This window comes from Dreissena polymorpha, chromosome 1, assembly GCF_020536995.1.
Source record: "Dreissena polymorpha isolate Duluth1 chromosome 1, UMN_Dpol_1.0, whole genome shotgun sequence".
Classification (NCBI taxonomy): Eukaryota; Metazoa; Mollusca; class Bivalvia; order Myida; family Dreissenidae; genus Dreissena; species Dreissena polymorpha.
This window is the reverse complement of record NC_068355.1, coordinates 96987964-97011269: the sequence shown is the minus strand read 5'-3', so window position 1 is coordinate 97011269 and position 23306 is coordinate 96987964. Positions and strand designations below refer to the sequence as shown.

General features: G+C 33.5%; 1 protein-coding gene across 1 annotated transcript; it reads right to left on the bottom strand.

Moving 5' to 3' along the window:
- Positions 1 to 1163: 1163 nt before the first annotated feature.
- Positions 1164 to 22497, bottom strand: LOC127841695 (GTPase HRas). Its single transcript, XM_052370761.1, has 8 exons — positions 22322 to 22497; positions 21960 to 22008; positions 19596 to 19624; positions 9778 to 9862; positions 7267 to 7369; positions 7054 to 7093; positions 6758 to 6918; positions 1164 to 6539 (listed from the first exon to the last, which is right to left on the bottom strand). The coding sequence occupies exons 1-8, from the start codon at positions 22350 to 22352 to the stop codon at positions 6483 to 6485; spliced, it is 555 nt and encodes a 184-aa protein (XP_052226721.1). The 5' UTR covers positions 22353 to 22497; the 3' UTR covers positions 1164 to 6482.
- Between the last annotated feature and the right edge of the window lie 809 nt (positions 22498 to 23306).

The window sequence follows — 23306 nt, the reverse complement described above, 5'->3', positions numbered from 1 at the left end:
ACATACACCAATCCCCAAATGTGTCTTATATCCATGGATGATACATAAACCAATCCTCAATTGTGTCTTATATCCATGGATGATACATATACCAATCCCCAATTGTGTCTTAAATGCATGGATGATACATATACCAATCCCCAATTGTGTCTTATATCCATGGATGATACATGCACCAATCCCCAATTGTGTCTTATATGCATGGATGATACATATACCAATCCCCAATTGTGTCTTATATGCATGGATGATACATATACCAATCCCCAATTGTGTCTTATATCCATGGATGATGCATATACCAATCCCCAATTGTGTCTTATATGCATGGATGATACATATACCAATCCCCAATTGTGTCTTATATCCATGGATGATACATACATCAATCCCCAAATGTGTCTTATATCCATGGATGATACATAAACCAATCCTCAATTGTGTCTTATATCCATGGATGATACATATTCCAATCCCCAATTGTGTCTTAAATGCATGGATGATACATATACCAATCCCCAATTGTGTCTTATATCCATGGATGATACATGCACCAATCCCCAATTGTGTCTTATATGCATGGATGATACATATACCAATCCCCAATTGTGTCTTATATGCATGGATGATACATATACCAATCCCCAATTGTGTCTTATATCCATGGATGATGCATATACCAATCCCCAATTGTGTCTTATATGCATGGATGATACATATACCAATCCCCAATTGTGTCTTATATGCATGGATGATACATATACCAATCCCCAATTGTGTCTTATATGCATGGATGATACATATACCAATCCCCAATTGTGTCTTATATCCATGGATGATACATACACCAATACCCAAATGTGTCTTATATCCATGGATGATGCATAAACCAATCCTCAATTGTGTCTTATATCCATGGATGATACATGCACCAATCCCCAATTGTGTCTTATATCCATGGATGATACATATACCAATCCCCAATTGTGGATCTATGTATGGATACCAATAAGCCATTGTGACAGCTATACAGAGCAAGAAGGATAAAATAAGGATTTGTACACAGCCAGATTTCTTTAAACATTGCAAAAATCTCTAGCACATATCAAAATTACCATGATTTACAATAATCCAGTTTGTTTGATAGAACAAAAACAAGACAATACAGCTTTATTATTTATTAATTCAAAAATGTTTAAAGACATGCAGAATAGGAAATGTAAGACAAATTAAAAGTTTACAAAATATTGTAAAAATAACTGTTCACCTGATAATATATTTAACACTTTTCCATACCTATGGTGTACACCGTGGTCACAATTTATACATGCCATGACTGCATATTTAAACAAAGTTTACAATGACCAAAAGTATAAAAGTTTACATGATACATGTACAAAATGATGATACAAACATGTGCTGCATTACATATGGCCCTCTCTAGGTCCGCTTTTCAAGCATTATTTTCACACAATGATCAATTCACCAAACTTTTTTTCCCAAACTAAATATATCCCAATCTGAATAATGATTGTGAATTCTAAATTGACAAATACAGAAAAACATGTATAGTGATGTATTTTTATATTTTAGTGTTGTTTTCAACCATTTTTGTTTTGTTTCCCTTTGCAATTATTACAGAAAATGCATGTTGGATACATAGAATACTAGGTAAATGACCGACTAAATAGTTTTGTACAAAACAAACTTAAGACTCGCTGAGGTTTAAGGTTTGGGTTCTCTTATACTTACTAAAATACCTTATATGTAGGTTTGGGTTCTCTTAGACTTGCTCAAATAACTTATTTTAAGGTTTGGGTTCTCTTAAACTTGCTCAAATAACTTATCTTAAGGTTTGGGTTATCTTGGACTTGCTCAAATAACTTATCTTAAGGTTTGGGTTCTCTTAGACTTGCTCAAATAACTTATCTTTTAGTTTTGATTCTCTTAGACTACCTAAAATAACTTATCTGTACTGATTGGTTAATGACCTACACAACATTAAAGTCTCTGCCATTCATTTCCTGGTATTAAGAGTCTTCCTTGGCCTTAGACTGATTTCAGGCCTACTCCAACATATATTGTTGTTAGGCTTTGGGCATATTTATCTTTGAAGATTAAGCCCATAAAAGCTTGCTAGAATTTGATAGCCACATGGCAGGTGCTAGAAGGTCAAACTTGTGAAAAGACAGATAACAATATTAAATGAGCGGCAGTGAGAGAAAACACGGCTGAATGCATGTGTGTATTGGCTCAGATAAGCCTATGGTCAGTGCAGGGACAACACTATGGTCAGTGCAGGGACAACACTATTGGGTTTAATTGAACCTTTTGTTTAAATTAAGCCTCTTTCAAACTGAAATAAAGCCTAGGCTGAAAGTAGAAACAGATTAGCTTTTGCAGACTGCACAGGCTAATATGCCACGCAACTTTCTGCATATTCTTTTAGCCGGGTTATCCCACAGAACGCCTCAAATCACAATCACAAGTCAAATGGTGACAGCTAATGTTGACACTTAACTCGCCTATCATGTATAAAGACATTTGCTATAAGTTTTAACAACACCAATGACCTTCAATTCATTGAATCACTAATCAAAAGTAAAAAAATATTGAGTTCATTTTTAGTTCTAACGCAAGATTATTTAAATGGAACAGTTACAGTGTGTTTTGTTTTTAACAACATAATTCTAATCCATACTACATGTGATATTTCAATAATTGCAAAATGCACAGTAAAATTGTTTGGCCAGTTGCCAGTGACCATAACTAAATAGTTTCATGGTATAAAACATTCCTCTAGCTAATTCTGATTAAGTTTCACTTAAAAGTTTCTTTTTCAAATTATCACACTTTATGTTATGCTTTATTGGACACTGTGATGATGCTTTACAATTCTGGTTACATGATCTGTTTAACCATTTGCATGCTGGGAAATTTGTTGTCTGCTAAAATGTCGTCTGCTGAATTTCTAAAATTAGCATTTCCTTCAAAAAAATTTCAAAGAATACTATCAGAATAGCAAACAGTTTGGATCCTGATAAGACGCCACGTTCAGTGGCGTCACATCTAGATTGAAACTGTTTGCAAAGGCCTTCAAAATTCGGTTCAAGCACTGAAAGAGTTAAATTTACAGATGGTGTTTCTTAAATAACAGTCTTTTATTATGTTACATAACATAAACCTTAAACATCAAAAACTAATAACATTTTTATGTGATAGACAAATGATTCTATCTGCAATGAAGCACAAACACTTATTCAATAGTTTCGCATACACTGGAGTACAATATTCATGGAATTACATGTCAATGACTGAGCAACAAAACTGGCTTATTAACAACCATTATTTACACGCAGAAAAGCAACACGTACCCACGAGAATTAACATGAGCCTCGTTCTGAAAACTAGACTTGATACACGTGCTTTAAGTGTTATAAAAGATTATACTGTGCAGTCTCCACATGCTTTTCAGGGATGACACTTTTCTTTTTTATGGAATTTCACATGTAAAGGAAGTCCCCTCTTAACCAATTTCACTCTTAGTGGCAAGTGGTGTCCCTGATGAGCTTGTGCTGACAGCACAGGCTAATCTGGGTCAACACTTTAAGCACTTGCATAAAGCCCCATTTTCCCATAGCAAAGCTTATTTCATATTCTGTATTCCCAATTCATCAGAAATATACATAGTTGCGAACTTATCATGTGATTTCCTATCTTGGTCAATTGTCAACATATCCTATGGTAATATATAATATATTTATAATTGAATTAATGTTGATACCAATCACGCAACAACTCTTGGAGGCAAAAATGTATTATTTTATTTGAACACATTCATAGACAAAATGAGCCATAGGTCACCCGAGTCGTTCATTTCAGAACCAAAGGAACAAACTTGTTCTATGCACCTTGACTTTTAGAGTTTCACTAAAGCCATAGAAAACAAGGGCTGTTTGTAAAACATGCATGCCCCCATTTTGGGCTGTCAGTTGTAGTGGCAGCCATTGTGTGAATACGTTTTTTGTCACTGTGACCTTGACCTTTGACCTAGTGACCTGAAAACCGATAGGGGTCATCTGCCAGTCATGATCAATGTACCTATGAAGTTTCATGATCCTAGGCCTAATTATTCTTGAGTTATCATCAGGAAACCATTTTACGGTTTCGAGTCACTGTAACCTTGACTTTTGACCTAGTGACCTGAAAATCAATAGAGTCATCTGCCAGTCATGATCAATGTACCTATGAAGTTTCATGATCCTAGGCCTAAGCATTCTTGCGTTATCATCCGGAAACCATTTTACTGTTTCGAGTCACTGTGACCTTGACCTTTGACCTAGTGACCTAAAAATCAATAGGGGTCATCTGCCAGTCATGATCAATGTACATATGAAGTTTCATGATCCTAGGCTTAAGCATTTTTGAGTTATCATCCGGAAACCATTTTACTATTTCGAGTCACTGTGACCTTGACCTTTGACCTAGTGACCTGAAAATCGATAGGGGTCATCTGCCTTTCATAATCAATATACCTATGAAGTTTCATGATCCTAGGCCTAAGCGTTCTTGAGATATCAACAGGAAACCATCTGGTGGACTGACCGACCAACTAACCGACATGTGCAAAACAATATAGCCCCTCTTCTTCGAAGGGGGGCATAAAAAAACAGCCACATTCCCTTGCTTTGTTTTTCAATGGACCAGAATCATTTGCGAACTCATTTGAGATATCATTAGAACACAGGTTCTAGGTAAGTTTCAGGAACATAGGACAAAAAAATGTGTCTTAAATAGAGTCCCCAACAGACACTTGGCATTCAAGCCATGTAAGCAAAACTGTCCCACAACTGGCCAACATCTTTTTCTTTGAACAAAAAACATTTTCAATGAAAACTGCCCAACCCGTCTGCTGTTTTATAGGGAGACCGAAACCATTTTCAAACTTGATCGAGATATCTTTAGAACAAATATTCTAGGTAAGTTTCATAGAAATTTGACAAAACATGTGACTTAGAAAGTTCACAAAGACTCTCACAAACAACAGAAACAAAGCTTTATAATTTTAACCCAACCAGTACAACATTTACAGGATATATCTATGCCCCAATAGTTATTTTGATTCTTTGTTAAACATAATTATTCTATGCATAATCTGCAACAAAAATTGTTCATCTTTAAACATGTCCCCTTTATGATGATAAGTGAAGAACATTAGGAATACATTAAATAAACTATATTCAGTTAAACAATGAAAATAATATTAAGCACTACAACACTTTTAAAAATAAGTTTAGAAAAAAAACATAATTTTAACAATAGATCTCTCATAATAAAACAAATTGCCAAGTAACATCTACTAGGTGATGTGTTGTTTTGGTTTGTATTTTCTTTAAACAAAAACACTGATTTTGAAATACAACACTTATTAGTAAGACTCCTTTTTTTATACAGACTCTTGAAAGATCCAAACCATATTTTTAAAGCCAACAATCAGGTGCAACAATTTGCAATATACTCGGTGCAATTATTTCTAAGACAACAACAAACTATATCAAAAAAAGTAAGAAAATATTATGAAAGACAATAACAACATATAAATCTTAATTAAACACATAAATAAAAGAATATGCATGTGAAATTAATTCATTAATTTACACAAACAATGACGTTTGCTTAAAAGAATAAATCATTAATAATAGTTTAATTTATTAAGCAAACTTCTCTTACATGGTAAATGTTTTTGCAAAGATCACTTAACATGATAGGAAAATTGAAAGAAAAGCAAACATGATTCCATTTCTGAACACAGGTGGTTAGCGTGTTGCTATGATATTAATTTGAAAAATAATCAAATTATAATGAAAAATCAACTTCTTTAAAACAACATCACAATCAAATATAAATATTTTTTATTATAACAAGGTATTCAACTAAAAATGATCAGAAAACAGAGTGCATCGCTTTGAACAGCCATAACTTATTCAAGTGTTCAGTGATTTCCAAGAAAACGGTCTTATTTTCCATTTAAAATGATGTTTCACTAATTAATATCATAGCCGCATGCAAACCACCTATGTTTCTGAACACTACATATGAATATTCAAGCCTTGTCTGTGGACACAGTTAATATCATGTGAGCAAGCTCACATGAATAAAACAAGCAGACAATCTTTTAATGTTGCACCTTACATTTTGAACAATCAAATAACTTATCTGATTTCTCAACCTTCTCGTTGCATACTTAATGTATTTTAAACTAACGGTCAAATAAGTTTTGATTATTACCTTTAACAGAATATTAAGTCAATTTTCGAAAATCTTAAATACTGGTAATCAATCGTCATGGTCACCTAATTGTTCTAAAATACACACAGTTTAGAAATAATGTAGCTTTAGTTACCATATGGGCCCTTTACACAAGCAAGCTTAATTATTGTAAAATACATAATAAAAGACATGTGCAAGATATGACAATGACATTATAACATTCCACAGGTTTTCTTTTTGTTCTTCTTTGACTTCCCTTTTTTGTCTTTCTGAAAATGAATTAGAACTGGTGAGTATATTGATGTATTCAATTGTGTTACACATCATTTAAATGTCAGAGAAGTCGCATTATATTATGATGACATAAAGCATCAAACAGTTCTTAGATACTTTAGATATTGACTGTTTAAAATGAAACATTATCAAACATATAAATGCATATCTTTATAATCATTTCAACAACAAATGACAGACAGAAACTACTCACAAAAACTCTGATCTCTCGAACCAAGGTGTAAAAAGCATCATCAACACCTTGCCGCGTCTTTGCAGAAGTCTCCACATAGGGAATATTATAGTTGTCTGCAATCTGCTTGGCCTGTCGGGTGTCCACAAAGCGGGACTGTAAATCTACTTTGTTGCCTACCACTGGAAATGACACATGCATACCCATTAGTTCTGTGAAATATTTGTTTTGTTTATTTCATTATGTAAAAAGGTGCGGAAAGCAGACGCAAATAAGAGCTTGATTTTAAAGTGTATGAGACACAAACTTGTACTTACAAACCATTGGGACTTCATCTGCATCTTTTACTCTTTTAATCTGTAAATACAAATTAACATTTCACTTTCAATAAAATCCCTTATGGAAAAATAAATTGCTTCAATGTTTCAATAATAGCAAAGTCAGATTTTGTGAACCAAAAAAGTCTGAAGCTCTTCAAGAGAAATGCAATTTATTTTTAGAAAAAAAAAACAGTGAAAAGGTTAGCCTACTTGTTCCCTGTACTGGTTTATGTCTTCAAAAGATTTGGCATTGTTTACAGCAAACACACAGAGGAACCCCTCTCCTGTCCTCATGTACTGGTCACGCATTGCACTGAAAGTTTAACATAAATACTAACAAACTGCTAGTTTTTACCAAGCTAAATAACATACAAATTATAAAAAGGGCTCGCATTCCAATATGGAATTAAATGAGAGTACAAGATCTTTCTTTGTTTCATTTTTATAAGAATCTATTATTCATTAATAAAACAATTTAAATCACTAACAAAACTCCAGATATGCATACCTTTTTGTAAAAACTATTTAAAATTCATGAAAAACAATATAATCTTTCTACATGTTTCCTTTAAAAAACTAATTGATTAATTTAAAAAAAATGCATATACTTTATACTTCTTCATGTAGGTTATTTTTCTTTGGTCAATCTATCTTAAGCACCGGTTCAAATTGATAACAATAAATCTGAAAAATAACAAGGGCTGTTTGTAAAACATGCATGCCCCCCATATGGGCTGTCAGTTGCAGTGGCAGCCATTGTGTGAATACATTTTTGTCACTGTGACCTTGACCTTTGACCTAGTGACCTGAAAATCGATAGGGGTCATCTGCCAATCATGATCAATGTACCTATGAAGTTTCATGATCCTAGGCTTAATTATTCTTGAGTTATCATCAGGAAACCATTTAACTATTTCGGGTCACCTTGACCTTGACCTTTGACCTTGTGACCTGAAAATCAATAGGGGTCATCTGCGAGTCATGATCAATGTACCTATGAAGTTTCATGATAATAGGCATAAGCATTCTTGAGTTATCATCTGGAAACCATTTTACTATTTTGGATCACTTTGACCTAGTGACCTGAAAATTTATAGGGGTCATCTGCGAGTCATGATCAATGTACCTATGAACTTTCATGATCCTAGGCACAAGCGTTCTTGAGTTATCATCTGGAAACCATTTTACTATTTCCGGTAACCGTGACCTTGACCTTTTATCTAGTGACCTCAAAATCAAAGGGGTCATCTACGAGTCATGATCAATGTACCTATGAAGTTTCATGATTCTAGGCCTAAGAGTTCTTGAGTTATCATCCGGAAACCATCTGGTGGACAGATGGACGCACATACGGACGGACCAACATGTGCAAAACAATATACCCCCCTCTTCTTCGAAGGGGGGCATAAAAATATGATGAACTTAAAGTTATCGCAGGATCGAGAAAAGTGTGACAGACTGACTGACTGACATACTGACGGACACACAGAGCGCAAACCATAAGTCCCCTCCGGTTTCACCAGTAGGGGACAATAACACTTAATTAATAGAGAGGTTTCACTAAAAGATTAAGTACCGGTAGGTCATACGTGCTAAGCACTTAAAAAAACAAGATGATTGCAGAATTGGGAATTCAGTCAATGAATAATGGCTGTGATACAGATATCACTATCTCTTTATAACAAACACCATTAAACCTACATCCCAAACACTTAATGGCTTATTAATAGTTACATAGAAGGATTTATATATATCATAAACAGCACGATTTTATGGTGTATGACACTTAAGCAACAAAAACAACCATGTACCAGTTTCAGTGTGAAAACAAAATATGTTAGATGATCGATGAATACACTTAGTTAAAGATTACAACAATTACTTCAACACTTATAATGTTTACAATAAAGCAACTGTGTTTACAATTGCAACTTCATATTTGATTTTGTTTGAATCTATTTATATTACTAGGTTGATTAAAACAACTTTACTAACTCAAATATACTCAACAATCAACGACACTGTTCCTCATATACCACAACATACATGTATGTACCCTTTGATCTTCAAAATTAAACAATCCAAATGTAAAGTATGGCGTTTGCTTTCAATCAATATTATCAATTCTTAACTCATTCTTTGCGTGCATCTATATACTATAACTCCCAAATACACCCATTATATTAAAGATTCATTCAGAAGACAATAATATTATTTTGACCTCTGGTGACAAAAATATTGCACATAAACCATAAATTGCCATTCATTTTAGTTCAAAGTTTCGTATCTTATGTACATGGCAAGTTAATACAGTATAATGCATTATTCTTAGTTTAATAACAGTCATCTGACGTTTGACCTATGGTGAAGAACATAATTCTCACATTCTACAGTACTGAGTTTTATCAAACTTGAACATATCATTACAAGACCCAGCTTATGAGACAGAATGACATAGGCACACATATTGTCACCTCCTGTGATTCACATTTTTAGATGAAGGAAAGCATTAGATTTTTTTCAAGTTTTCCCAGCAGAGCTATTTATAGATGTGTAAAAATCAGTTATCTGCATTTTCCAAGAGCTCACATGAACAATTGAACAGTTTACTAACTTTAAAGCACTTCGAAAGTTTTCAAGTGCTTATCAAAATGTCTTCCCAAAAGACTTTGCCATCTATGCGTTATGATGCTCACAGCCTTGTTGTTGTGCTTGACCTACCTGTACTCCTCCTGACCTGCAGTGTCCAGGATGTCCAGCAGACATGTCTCCCCATCTATCACAACCTGCTTTCGGTATGAGTCCTCTGCATTAACACAAATACATTACACTATTAGTCAAGAAAAACGCTCCTCCTACCTTCAACTTCACTCGCAAATGGGAGCGGACAAGTTAAGTGTTTTTGGGGACAGAGGGGCAAAGGGATTAGGGGGGCAAATGGAGGGTGTGTGTGTGTGGGGGGGGGGGGGGGTACTTTAGTCGGGGGGGGGGGGGAGCAAAACACCTCCCTGTTCTATTTCGTTCAAGATCTTTTCCAATACCGTATTTTTCCTTGTATAGTGCGCTCCCATGTATAGCGCGCAGGCTGTTTTATTAAGGCAGTAATGGAAAAAAAAATATTTAAAGACAATAAAACCACCAAATCGGACCGAAAATGGCCGCCATTTTACTATTGCACAATCCAATAATCCGGGGCATTGGAAAGCTTACTTAAGCATTCAAAATAGGAAGCGTCATTATGATTAGGAGCATAGGTTGCATAGCACTATACTTTTCTGACAATTTTGTAATTTTCTAGCAACAGATTAACAGGCCATGTGCATTTCATGTAAAACATGAACAAATAAGAATTCATGTATATTGTGTCATTTGTCCTCGGGGAAAGCATGGGCTTTAAATTTGAATGCTGAATAAAACTTAGTGGCGCATGGGAGACAGGGCTACAGTTAGTGAGATATGTCAGTATTGACGTAAAACTGTTAATCTATTATGTTGGATAAGTTGGGTTATTGTTTGTTGCACTACACAGGTGTGAATGTGATGAACAATGAAGTCGCCAAAAACCTGGACCAAACTGGAAAACACTTAAGAAGTCCCTGTTCACACCTACGGTTACCTGAATTGGACCAAAAATGGTCGTAGAAAAGCACAAACACAGACAAATAAATGTTTGCATACTTTATGCAAACATTTTATTTTTTGTAAATAACTAATGCTACCCTGTCCATATTTGCTGTTACTGACTTTTTGTTGTTTCGACAACGGCCCCTTCAGTTTATAAGATTATAGGGTGTAGTTTTCTGGAATAAAAAAATGGCAGCTTCTTTGAATATTTAAGATTACGAAATGATTTTTTTGCAATTAGCAGCCAGGATTAGCGTTGTATCAATGTATAACGCGCAAAAACTTTTTTATTTGAAATTTGGAGGTAAAAATCTGCGCGCTATACAAAGGAAAATACGGCATTTGTAAATGGCTGATAAAAATTAACACTCACTATATTCACAGGGATGCTGATGCTAATGACTTCTTCATTCAATGTCATTCTTTAACATACATATATTTAACACTGAAATAGTAGTGTATTGAACATACATGTGTTGCAGACTCAAGAAATGATGATTTTCATAAACCACAACCAGCAGATGCTTTAATAATGCACATATGATAAATAATCATGCAAGTATGAGCATAACTCATGCAAGTATGAGCATTAATCATGCAAGTATGAGCATTAATCATTCAGGTATGATCATTAATCATGAAAGTTTAAGCATTTATCATGCAAGTATTAGCATTAATCATGCAAGTATGAACATAAATCATGCAAGTATGAGCATAAATCATGCACATATTAGCATTAATAATGAAAGTAAAGCATTGATCATGCAAGTATGAGCATTGATCATGCAAGTATGAGCATTGATCATGCAAGTATGAGCATTGATCATGCAAGTATGAGAATTGATCATGCAAGTATGAGCATTAATCATGCAAGTATGAGCATTAATTATGCAAGTATGAACACCAGTCATGCAAGTATGAGCATAAATCATGCATATGAAATCATAAACTTGAACAAGCTGTGCGTCCAATATCAATTGTTATCAAACTTTCAACCCAAACAGCTAATGGGAACGAGGACAGATTCTACACCTGAGAAGTCGGATCTTATAGATCTGCAGAGTTCAATAATAGGTACAACATGTACAATGATCGTTACAAGTGCATGTAGTGTTGCACAAACATGTAACATTTTTTATGTTACTTTTGGTTTAGACAACTTATTTCAAATATAGAGCAAATGATAATACATGGGGACACTAGGGAAAAACATTTTCAGTACAGTCCCAGGGCCCTCAATCTATCAAAAATGTAGCCGAATTTCGACCGCAGTCCCCCACCTGAAAAGTATACTTTTTCCCCTTTTGGGGGGAAAAATTCCCCCTGAAATTAAAAAATATATATTTATTTTTTATAAGATGTGTCTCATGATTATTATATCTATATTCTATTTCAATTTTATCTTGTCAAACATACTAAATTAAGAAAAAAGAAATGAATAGAGTGCAAACATGTACAAATGTAATAATGAAAGAGTAAGCAAAAATATCAACACAAAAGCGAAACGCCGCGAAAATTCCCCCTCATGAGGGTAGCGACCCACTTCCCCTAAAATGGATTGAGGGCCCTGAGTCCACGCGTTTTCCCCAATTTCCCTCGCTACTCCGCGTGCAGTAACTCCGAGGGAGATTAAGAAAATTCCGAGATACGCCGCGTTGGCATGATTTGGGACTTCGCGGTTAACGATCGGCAAAATTGATAAGCCGATGCGGCGGCCCTCGGCGTTGACAACGCGGGGGAAACTCTGTGTTTAACGAGATAACAATCAATTTTACTTTGTTTGACTTCCTGATTTTCAAATAAAATTACATTCATTACAAGTACATATGTATATTAATAATGACATTCAAAACAATGAATTACCGGTATTTATAATTGACCAGTCACCAAATACGAGATCGCTCCACCGACTAAGTTGTGTTTTCATAAAACGCTTTATCCATTACTCCGACAGTCTTTGTTTGTTGGACCATGTGGCCGCAATAAACAAAATCTTATTGATTATTTGACGAGTTTGATTGACAGCTGGCGAGTGGTCAATTAGGGACCAAAGTGACAGAGATTGGCAGAGTGACATTCACACATGTTATAATCCCTTTTGTCAAAACACCACAGACAGCCATCTACACAATAGGTCAGTAGACAAGCTTTGTGTGTTTTCATAACGCCTAACACTTAATCTAGTTCCGTCCAGATGTTCTCTTTGATCAGTATACAGTACAATAACTGTTTCAATAATTACTCTACTAAAATACCGTAACGATAAAGATACGGCATGTTTAAATTGAAATTTATTTGGAGGAAATATCAATTATTCGCGATATAATTGTGTTAAAAAATGCTAAAGAAACTTTTAACTGAAATCAACAGAATTCAGTGTTCTCTGCGCTACAAAGTTTGTATCAAAAAATCAATACACCCATGCTTTCCACGCATAAACCTTGAACTTTTACATTGCAGCATAATTTTCGCGCGCTTTTGTCGGGAAATATACATGATGACTTTATATTGGAAGCAACTGTAAACGTCGTGTTAACATTAAAAATCGGAAGCGTGTTTCGGATTACAAACACGTCGTGTTAACATTAAAAATCGGAAGCGTGTTTCGGATTACAAACTATTATTCTCATTTGGAAATTTAACGGAACATTTATTCTTGTGTTACATGAATTAAATATTAATTTGTCAAAACGCTATACGTGTCATATATTTATTCATATTGTTGACGTACCTGTGAATAAAAACATATATTAATTTTTAATACAATTATCTTTATTTTTATAAGCCACAGTATTTAAAAAAAAAAAAATAACAATGTTTTTATTTTTTGGCATGCCCAGTACATGTAGCACACTGCTAATGCGGTGTTGCACAGCGGTCGCTGATAAGAACGGAAATTGCCTGCAATTACCGACTAGGCTAAAGTAATACACGCCGCGGGTATTAGCAAACTCGGCGAAACACTGAGCGTTTTAGCCAGTTCACCTCGTTTTCCAACTCCGCGTAAAAACTCGCTAGCGTTTTTTGGGGAAAATGTGTGGACTGTACTGCAGCAATTTTTGCAATGGAAGTGTTTAAGATATGATAATAGTTACAGGGAGGTAACTTCCTGAGAAACCAAGTAAAATAATACATTGCAACAGAAAGAAATCAGCAGAGAGCACAGTTCATACATGTAATCAATGTAATTGAATAAGGCAGCCTCTGGGACACAATGTTAACAAATAGCTACCTCAATCAAAGGCATTACATAGAAAGGTAGGGTTATATTTGGCAAAGGCTCAAATTACTTCGAAGCAAGTAAACCATGCTCAACTCTAGCAATATAAAAAAGGCCCCTCTCAATGTCCTTAAGTTATTTTATTATACCAGTATTCTTTTTGCTAAAAAAACCCTATTGTTTAAACAGATTTCTCATGTGTACTGATACTATGGTTTGTTAAGGCATTCAAATTACCATTGAGCGGAGCAATATCGTACCCATGATCTGCTTAAATGATTTCTTATAGCTTCCTAGCTAAAAACAGCAGAACCATATTGTTACATGTAAGTAAAATCTACCTGAAGTACTTTGCATGTTTTTCAACAAAGAGACTGGAATACAGGTTAAGTGAAAATAAAATAGTAGCACTGACTTAATACTCTGTAATGAGCTAAATATGAACAAAAAAACTAATCTTACAAAGCTGACCCAAGTTAGATCTTTTCAAAATCACATACCATATCAACAGTCATTATCCGAATGAAACTGCAGGTATAGAACATCAAAGTTGTAACCTATGGATAAGATAACGTGTTTTTTGCAGTTTTGAAGATTTCGTATACAAAAACTGCAAGGACTCTTACAATTATTTCACGCACTGTGAATGCCATATACATGTAACTGTGAACTCCATATAAAACTGACATGAAATACATTAAAAGTTCATTTTTTTAGATTTTATCATTACAAATTAAAATCTTAGAATATTTCTCAGGAATTTGGATCTTTATTCACAGAGACTTGAGGGCATGCCAGGAGAGGGCAGGTCACTATTAACAAAGCATGAGAACAAGCAGCCACCATTAATAATGTAAATAAATTTCCATGAATCAGAACCTTGAAATTCCACTTCAAAGCAGGCTGTACCTACTCACAGCAGTGGCAGAGTGTATACCAGACCAATGTCTGGCCTATTGCTTTCAGAACCAGGACTGCCAAGCATAAAATCCCTTGTGGGCTGTGATATGTAATGCTATTTGGAAATCAAACTGGTCAAGTTATTGACAAACTGTCAATTAAATCATTAATTAAGAAAAACTGTTTAAATTTATTGATCTCAAGCAATTTTCAGTCTATAAATCTATAAATCAAATATTGTCACAATTTTGTTGTATAATATCATGTACCATAACTTGCTGACTTTCATAACTACAACAGTTTGGATTGATTGGATTGGATTACAAAATTAGTTTTTTATCAGAAACCTTTAGGGAAAATATAGCATTTCATGATTTAAAATTATAAAATGGATCTTTAATGCCAAAATAGTGCAAACAATCAGTGCTACATTAGCAGGTACCGTCTTTATCCTAATAAACGCGCCCAGGCGCGATGCAAATCACAAAGAGGGCGCGTTTTTTCCCCCTCCTTTAGGTATAATATGAGCCAACACCTAAAATGTGTTAACCGGTATTTTTGAAAAGTTCATTGAGCAATCGTAAACATATCACAAATAGTTTTATAAGAATTCTACACCCTATTAAATGGGAAATGAAAGGGCCGTTGTCGATATGACCGTAGTGAGAATTGTAACAGTTTGCATGGCCGAGATAAATGTATGAACAATCGCCTGCATGTTGGAGTTTAATCCTAACATTGATCTGTTCCAAATATATATGTTATTATTATTATTATTTAAAAAAAAAAGAATTTTCCGTCAATAAAATGCAATTACTTTACCCCTTAGCAGCAGAGAAATGGGGGCGCTACTATTTTGATCACTCCTTCATTTTATTATACGATAGGGTTCGTTTATTAGGGCGGGAGCATTTATTAGGATAAAGACGGTCGTAGTTTCATCAGGTATCTTAGGTACATGTAACTCTCAAGTTATATAAATATAAGCTCTGTCTTGCGAAAAAAAACATATGCTGCCAGCATAGACACGGTAGTGCAATGCATGTTTCTAACAAGTTTCATACACATAACAAGGTTTCACTATAACCATTTAAGAAAAACTGCCCTGTCCTCTTGGGGCCTTGTGTTCAACAGACATAAAGTCTTTTCCAACTTGGCCTTAGATATAATAAGGAAAGATGCACCCTGAATATGTTTGTCAATCATCCAAAACCATTTTCACATTAACTGAGGTATCATTAGATCAAATGTTGCGAGCAAGATGTAATGATTTACACAATAATGTGACTTCTTGAGTTTAACAGCTTCTTTACTTGATCTACAAGGTGCAGGATCACGTAACTTTGTGGGGTTAACACTTTAATGGATGTTAACACACTGGTAAGTGGTGCAATATGAAATGCATCCCAATTTTATTTTATAAGCCTTCGTTCTTGGCCAAAAAAATCTATCTGTAAAGCATTCATGTACACAGTTATGTTTACAACATTTTCTCAACATGTAAAATTTTGGAGCCAATTTCAGAAGAATTAAATGATTTATTCTTAAATCTTAAGATAAACTGTGCTAAATCTATATTTTATGTAATTCAGATCTTTGTGAATGTATTTCAATAACTTGAGATATTTGCAAAACAAAAGTTCTTACCATAGTGTTTACATTCTGTCCAGACTGTGTGTCAACCTCTGTGAACCCGGTTGATCCTGCACCCTGTCTAGTGATCTTGTTTTTTACCACACAGAACCCAGTTTCAAATTAGTCTGATATTGTTTGGACAAATGTTCTGACCAAGTTTCATTGCCATTGCACAATAAAAAATATAATATTCAAAAGCTTTTTTAATTTTATTTGCCCTGGTGACCTAGTTCTGACCCTATGCGACCCAGTTTGGAATTGACCAAACTATCTTTAAGACATGATAGTTTGATTTTGGTTAACCAAGTTTCATGAAGATTGTGCAATAAATTATTGAGACCACAATTATTATAATTGTGGTCTCTAGAATCTTCATAAGGCAAATGTTCACTGCACATAACAGTAAAAATGAAACCATGAGCTCAGGTGAGCTAGAACAACAGTGAGGCCAGAATTTTTTAATAAAATGATTTTCGGACCCGCCGACTCCAATTTTTGACGGAATTAAAAAAAAAAATCTTTTTTTTCGGATGCCAAAAGGTGGCTGTTAAACACGAAACGCTTGCCGGGTTTTAGACAACTTCAAATGAGTTTAAATCATCATAATAAACCCAGTTTTAATTACCCACATTAATACGTGAACCTCCTTCATCGTGTACATGTGCTGGAATTTACCAACAGATACGCCATCATTGTTTGTGCAAGAAGTTGAAGAACGCTGCAACGCTTTCATCAGCAAAGTCTGCTAATTTCCCAATAAGTATACACCGTCAAATGAAATCCTGAATGGAATCAATTTGTAAGTAAATATTTAATTATTTCTTTACAATTTTATCAAATTAATAGTATGAAAATGACTAAAAAATATTATGAAAGCAATAAAAAAAGAACGATTTTAATTTTACAGGTGCTCGCAAAGCGAAACACATTTACGCCTATCTACTTTAAACATTCCATATTTTACACACAAATACGGTCATATTTTAGAGAATAAAATTGTATGTGTTGTTAAATGTAGTTGTAGTGACGAATTTGTGCATTTAATATGTGTTTTTTCATTATTTTGAATGGATACGAAACTTCAGTTTTGTTCCGAACTGATTCGTACCAAAAGTTCAAAAATCGCAAAATCAACAGTTTTTAAAACGATTTCAAACCATGAATGTCCAAATAAAATAGTCAAGTTTATGGGGGTTATTATCGGATTAACAGCTCCTTTATGACATTGAACTAGCAAGTATGTTATCCTGGTATAAACTGTCACGAAGATCAATAATTATCCTGGGCACCCGTATTACCGGTATTATCAAGTGGATTTTTTGTATTTATATAAAAATAAAGCTTTTAATGTTAAGACTTATGAAGGTACTTATTGTTATCTATGTATTAACATACTTCTCAGACTAATAAAAATATAGTAAATGCCATTATTCATTAATGTAGTAAGGTTCCTTAAATAATTGTCCTTATTGATTAAGTTGGAATTACGGACGGTTTTCACACCGCGATAAAACTTTTTTTTGGGCCAGTGAAACCCCTGACAAGCATTTTATTACTGGTCGTGTACGTAATTCCGGCCTGTACGTAAAAAATCGGCCACCTGTGTTTAATCATTTTCATGATCTAAACACACATGTTTTGATTATTTTTAGAACAATCAACTTGAAAACCAACCCTACTCTCAATATTTTGCAAATTAAAGAAGCATATCACTGTAAACGTCTGCATTAAAATGTCTCAAACATAACACAAGATATTTCTCTCATGGGAAAAGTGACGTCTTAGCCAATGCAAAAAATTATACTTATATAAGAAACAAATATATTTGATAAAATTATTATTATTTCTCTCTGATAAACTTTTATTAAGGTATTTTTTAATTAATTGTATAAAAACATACATTTAAAACAAAAAAATCAGGACCTAAATATAAACTTTTAATATATGAATTACCTCCCTTGATTTGAATACTAATAGTTTACATGTTGTAGAATTAAATATAAGCGTTTACTAAAAATCGACACTAAAGTCAACTTTTTAAACAAAATGTTTTTACTTTCTTAGCTATGTTAGTAAAAATTGATTAAAACTATTGAAAATAAATATTTTTTATGAATTTGCAGTTCCCCATTAACCGTGCAGGCCTGTTAATATTTATTAAAATAGGTAGGGGGAGTAACTGGTATAAAAACGTCGCATATATATTAAGTTTCAAGTCAAAAATTGTGTTTGTGTAATCCTGTATTAATACTCTTAAAATGAGGACATTCGTCTAAAGATATTGCTTTGTAATTGTACCTGCAGATTAAACTGAAAAGTGGCCGATTTTTTAGGTACAATTGCCCTACGAAAATTGATAGTTTATATGTCATTAATTACTGTTCATAAAAGTAACATACACTGATCTAATTCTATTGAAATTTTCATGCTAGGTGAGTTTTGAACCCAGGATTATATATGTGAAGTTTAGTTTCAACCAGTTGCCTAAAACAAAAGATTTTGTTAAAATAGTCCCAAAAGTGGCCGGAATTACGTACCCGACCAGTATGCTATTTGTATTTTTCTGCTGTATTGCTTTTTACTGGACAATAAACTATAAATGACCTTTAAAACCTCAATAGCTTATTGGTTGTTTGTTGAGATAAAGTATTTTTAATGCAACATATGGATTCCTTGTAAAAAAAACATAAAAAAATCACCAACAAGTTTACTATAGACATGTGAATAAATTGCATAACTTTTGAACAAGTTAAGATATTTTTAAAATTCAAACTAATTAAAAACGGCACATCAAGACCTTCAGTCTGATTATGAACATTTTGCACATCAACATGTTTGAAAAAATCACTGTGGTTGCTTAGTAAAAAGAACTTCATACCATAACATTTTTAAAATGAGTGCATATTTGGTAACCCATCTTCTTTTTTTGTTCCGTCCTCCTACCAGACACTTATAGGAAAAAAATCCGAAAATCATTTCAATAAAAAATTTTGGCCTGATTGTAGCAGTCATCATTTACATTTATTATCAAGTGTCAAAACAAAACAGATTCAAATGAAGAAAACCAAAGAAATAAGCGAAACTGCTCTCTTACTTTGTTTCATGTGGTTGTATTTTCAAGACATAAAAGGTCACACATGATAAGGCTGTCAAGACTTACCTATCGTTGGATCATACTCTTCAACAAAACTGAAACGAAAAGATAGACCGATCAGAAATACACATACATTTACTATGATATAAACATTTAACCATGAACTGAAAGAACAGGCAATAAAACAGCCATTTTCTGACATATATTTATCACTACATTGATTTGTAAGGGAAAAAAGAAAAGAAGTACCAAATAAATTTCTATGGCAATAAAAATAATAAGATAATAATAAAATATATCAAATCAGAGTCTCCAGCCATGGCGCTAAAATTTTTACGCTCATTGTACTTTTTCAGAAAATGCAATTTGCGATTCTGACGATCATGCAAAGTTTGCAAATGCCAGTAATCTAATTATTCAATTTGTTGCTAGTTTATGCAGTTTTGGGATCACATTCGGGAAATAAACCAAATTAATGAAGTTGACACTACAACCGGCACTTGCATTTTAGATATCTAGATGCATTTAAACATGCGCCTTTGTTTCATTGCCCAATCAAGCCCCAAATATCCAAAGTTCAGATAAGCGCATGCCATCTGTCAAAACATTGATTTTGTAGGTCAGGAAACATAACTAAGTAGTTGTCAAAGATGTCTTAGCTCACCAATAAGAAGTTTTTCTGAGCGAGTTTCATGTTTATGTAAAAAACATTACTAAAAGATTGTTCAAATGGTTTTACTACAACCACATCAGAAAAACTGCCCAACCTTATGGTGACATCTTGTTTGATGGAGCAGAGCGGTCATAATAATGACTCATAGTCATATCTCACATATGTTCTTGCATTCTACCTAGTAACCTTGTCTTTGACCCCACATGACCCTGGCTAAAACTTGGCCCAGACAAAAATGTTCTGACCAAAATTCATTAGGCTATTGCTTTTATTTGAATAAGTGACCTTTTTTTTACCCAATGTCAAACTCTTGTCAGGATATCATTGGGAAAAATGTTCCTACCAAATATTATGAAAATGTGGCCTTTTAATTTATCACAAGCCTTTTCTTACTTTTGACCTAGTAATCTAGTTTTATGAAGAGTGGGCTATAAATCTGGCTGCTTAAGTTGTCATAATTTTTGTTAGTTAACCTACAATTCAAAACTTTATATTCTACATGACCCACTTGGTAAATTGGCTAAAATGAAAAGGGAATTTATTTTCTGACCAACATAATATCATGTTCTCTTACTATATTTACTTATGCCAGTTACTTAAATCTTTCCTAGAAATAAAAGTTCCAAAGATAATGGCTGTAGAAATAATTAAATGGCCAAGCTATGATTCAAACTAATAATCTTTGGATCCGCAGTCAAGCATTCTTATAACTGAGCGACCATTTTGAACATAACAACATTCTGTATGTTTAATAAATCAATTGCATAAAAGATGTGTTCCTTTTCATGGTCATACACTGTGTCGTTTTTTGTAATTGCTTTCATTCTGCATGTCAGACTGTTTTAAAGTCTGGGAAAGGTCGTAACAATAGTAATGTATAAAAAAATAAAGTCATTATAACAGGGATTGCCATTTCACAAAGTGTGCAACTCAAATTTTCACAATTTAACAATGTTTTCGACTCAAATTTTCAAAATTTTAACAAGATTGCAACTCATGTTTTCACAATTTTAAACAGATCACAACTTAATTTATACAATTTGGATTAGTTTGCAACTCTTTTTTTTCACAAAATGAGGGGGGCCAAGGCTGCTTCACAGAGATGGGGAACAAGCCCTGATAGTTTAAACACATTGCACACAATAAATTGTTCCAGTGTTTCTTTGGGTGTGTATATATATATATATATATATATATATATATATATATATATATATATATATATATATATATATATATATATATATATATATATATATATATACATGTATCCGATTGTATATTTTTATATTTGGAATATTTGAGCATTTTCTATTGCAAAAACATGGACCTTTTATGGAATAGTTAAATTGTTTGGAACTTGGATTAATATTAATTTTCTGTGAGCACACCATATCACATTATCTTTTTATTTGCTGGAAAAGATATACTTATGATTTTTTTGTGGTTCTTCATGCCAGAAAATAGTTTTAAATGAAGATGGCAGTGAATTATGGAATGGAGGGATTGCAATTTGAACATGGGCAAGTCAGGCAATGCGATTTACAACGTCGGGCACTGTTGACATTAAATTAGATGTACAACAACCAATTGACTAGCTCATATAATTGAATAAGCAATTATTTATTGTGTCATATGGCAATGCAAAAATAATTATGTGTCTCTGAGTATAAGAAAGTGTTGATAAGGAACAACATTTTTACAGATCTGACATGATGGTAACAGTCCAAAAACAATGATTTCTATCAGGTACTTACTGATTCTGAATAAGCTGTATCGTAAGGGCACTTTTGCCTACACCACCAGCTGAATCAAACAATTGAAACAATTATTAGGCACTTGAAAAAACACGAACTTTAAATTAAATTGTACTTCAGTGCTTGTTTAAACACTTATTATATCGCCATTGAACAAGTACAAGTGATCATATATTTTGCACGAACTTAATCATTTCAATTTTAGCACAACTAGTTTTCCTTTACAGCTTTAAATTGTACTGATTTTACTAATTCAGTAATTGTATCATTTGTGCAACAAACAAACTGGGTGGGGTAAGCAATTAAATACAGATCAAGAGACTATTTTGCATGTGTTTCTTATAAATATGCGATATACATACCCCCAACAACAACGAGTTTGTATTCAGTCATTTGTTTTAAATCAAGTAAAGCCTTTCACACAAGAAACGTCCGTTATAAATTAATAACACAGTTGACAGTTATCGACGTCTCTTAGATCACACCCGATTCGTGTATTTCTATGTTGATAGATTTATTGTCGAACGGAGATTTTGCCTCCGATTTACGACACAATTTTTTAATTCAAACAATCTAATAAATGAGTAACATGGCGGCTCTTCATGTGCATATAATCAAAATAAGTTCTCAATGGTAGCCATCAAATACATATCAGTTAAAACTTTTAGTTTATATACGATGAATTTTCAACACAGACTCCTTTCAAATTTCTTCTATTTATAACATGACTATTTTTACCAACCAATGACCACACACTAGAAAACATGACGCAGAGACCTAAACATACATGTAGGCTAACATAGCGTAATGATCGTCGTCATGCTCTATGAAAAGTATGCACATTACTACTAATTGACCCTTTCAACTAATCAAAGATCTATCAATAATCATTTATTGATAGCTCTTTGAAATGACAAGAAGAAGAAGAAAGAAATTAAATAACGGTAATGTATCTATAGGAAAAATCAAAGCGCTGAAGGCGATGTATGTGTTCGCTGTTGTAAAATGTCGTCCTTGACACAGGTGGTTAGCGTGTGGCTATGATATTAATTAGTGAAAACATCATTTTGAATGATAAATTATCATATTATAACGAAAAATCAACTTTTCTGAAAAAAATACTATCAAATATATATATAACAAGGTGTCCAACTCGAAATCACCCGAAAACGGGTGCATCGTTTTGAACAGCCATTACTTCATCAATTTTGCAGCGATTTTCCCGATCTTGGTCTTATTCAACGCAGAAATGAATTTCCTTTCTAGAATTATTTCTGTCGTCATTCTTCAAAACGAAATTTCGGTTGATATTCAAATGCATTATTTTTCTCTTTCCGGGATATTGTT

Bases quoted from the DNA above. Each gene is read 5' to 3' on its own strand.
- LOC127841695 (XM_052370761.1), bottom strand. From the start codon at position 22,352: ATGACTGAATACAAACTCGTTGTTGTTGGGG. The intron at 9,863-19,595 runs GTAAGTCTTGAC...GTGTTAATGCAG, and splicing joins AGAGTATGATCCAACGATAG to AGGACTCATACCGAAAGCAG. The intron at 7,094-7,266 runs GTAGGCTAACCT...TTGTATTTACAG, and splicing joins TAAACCAGTACAGGGAACAA to ATTAAAAGAGTAAAAGATGC.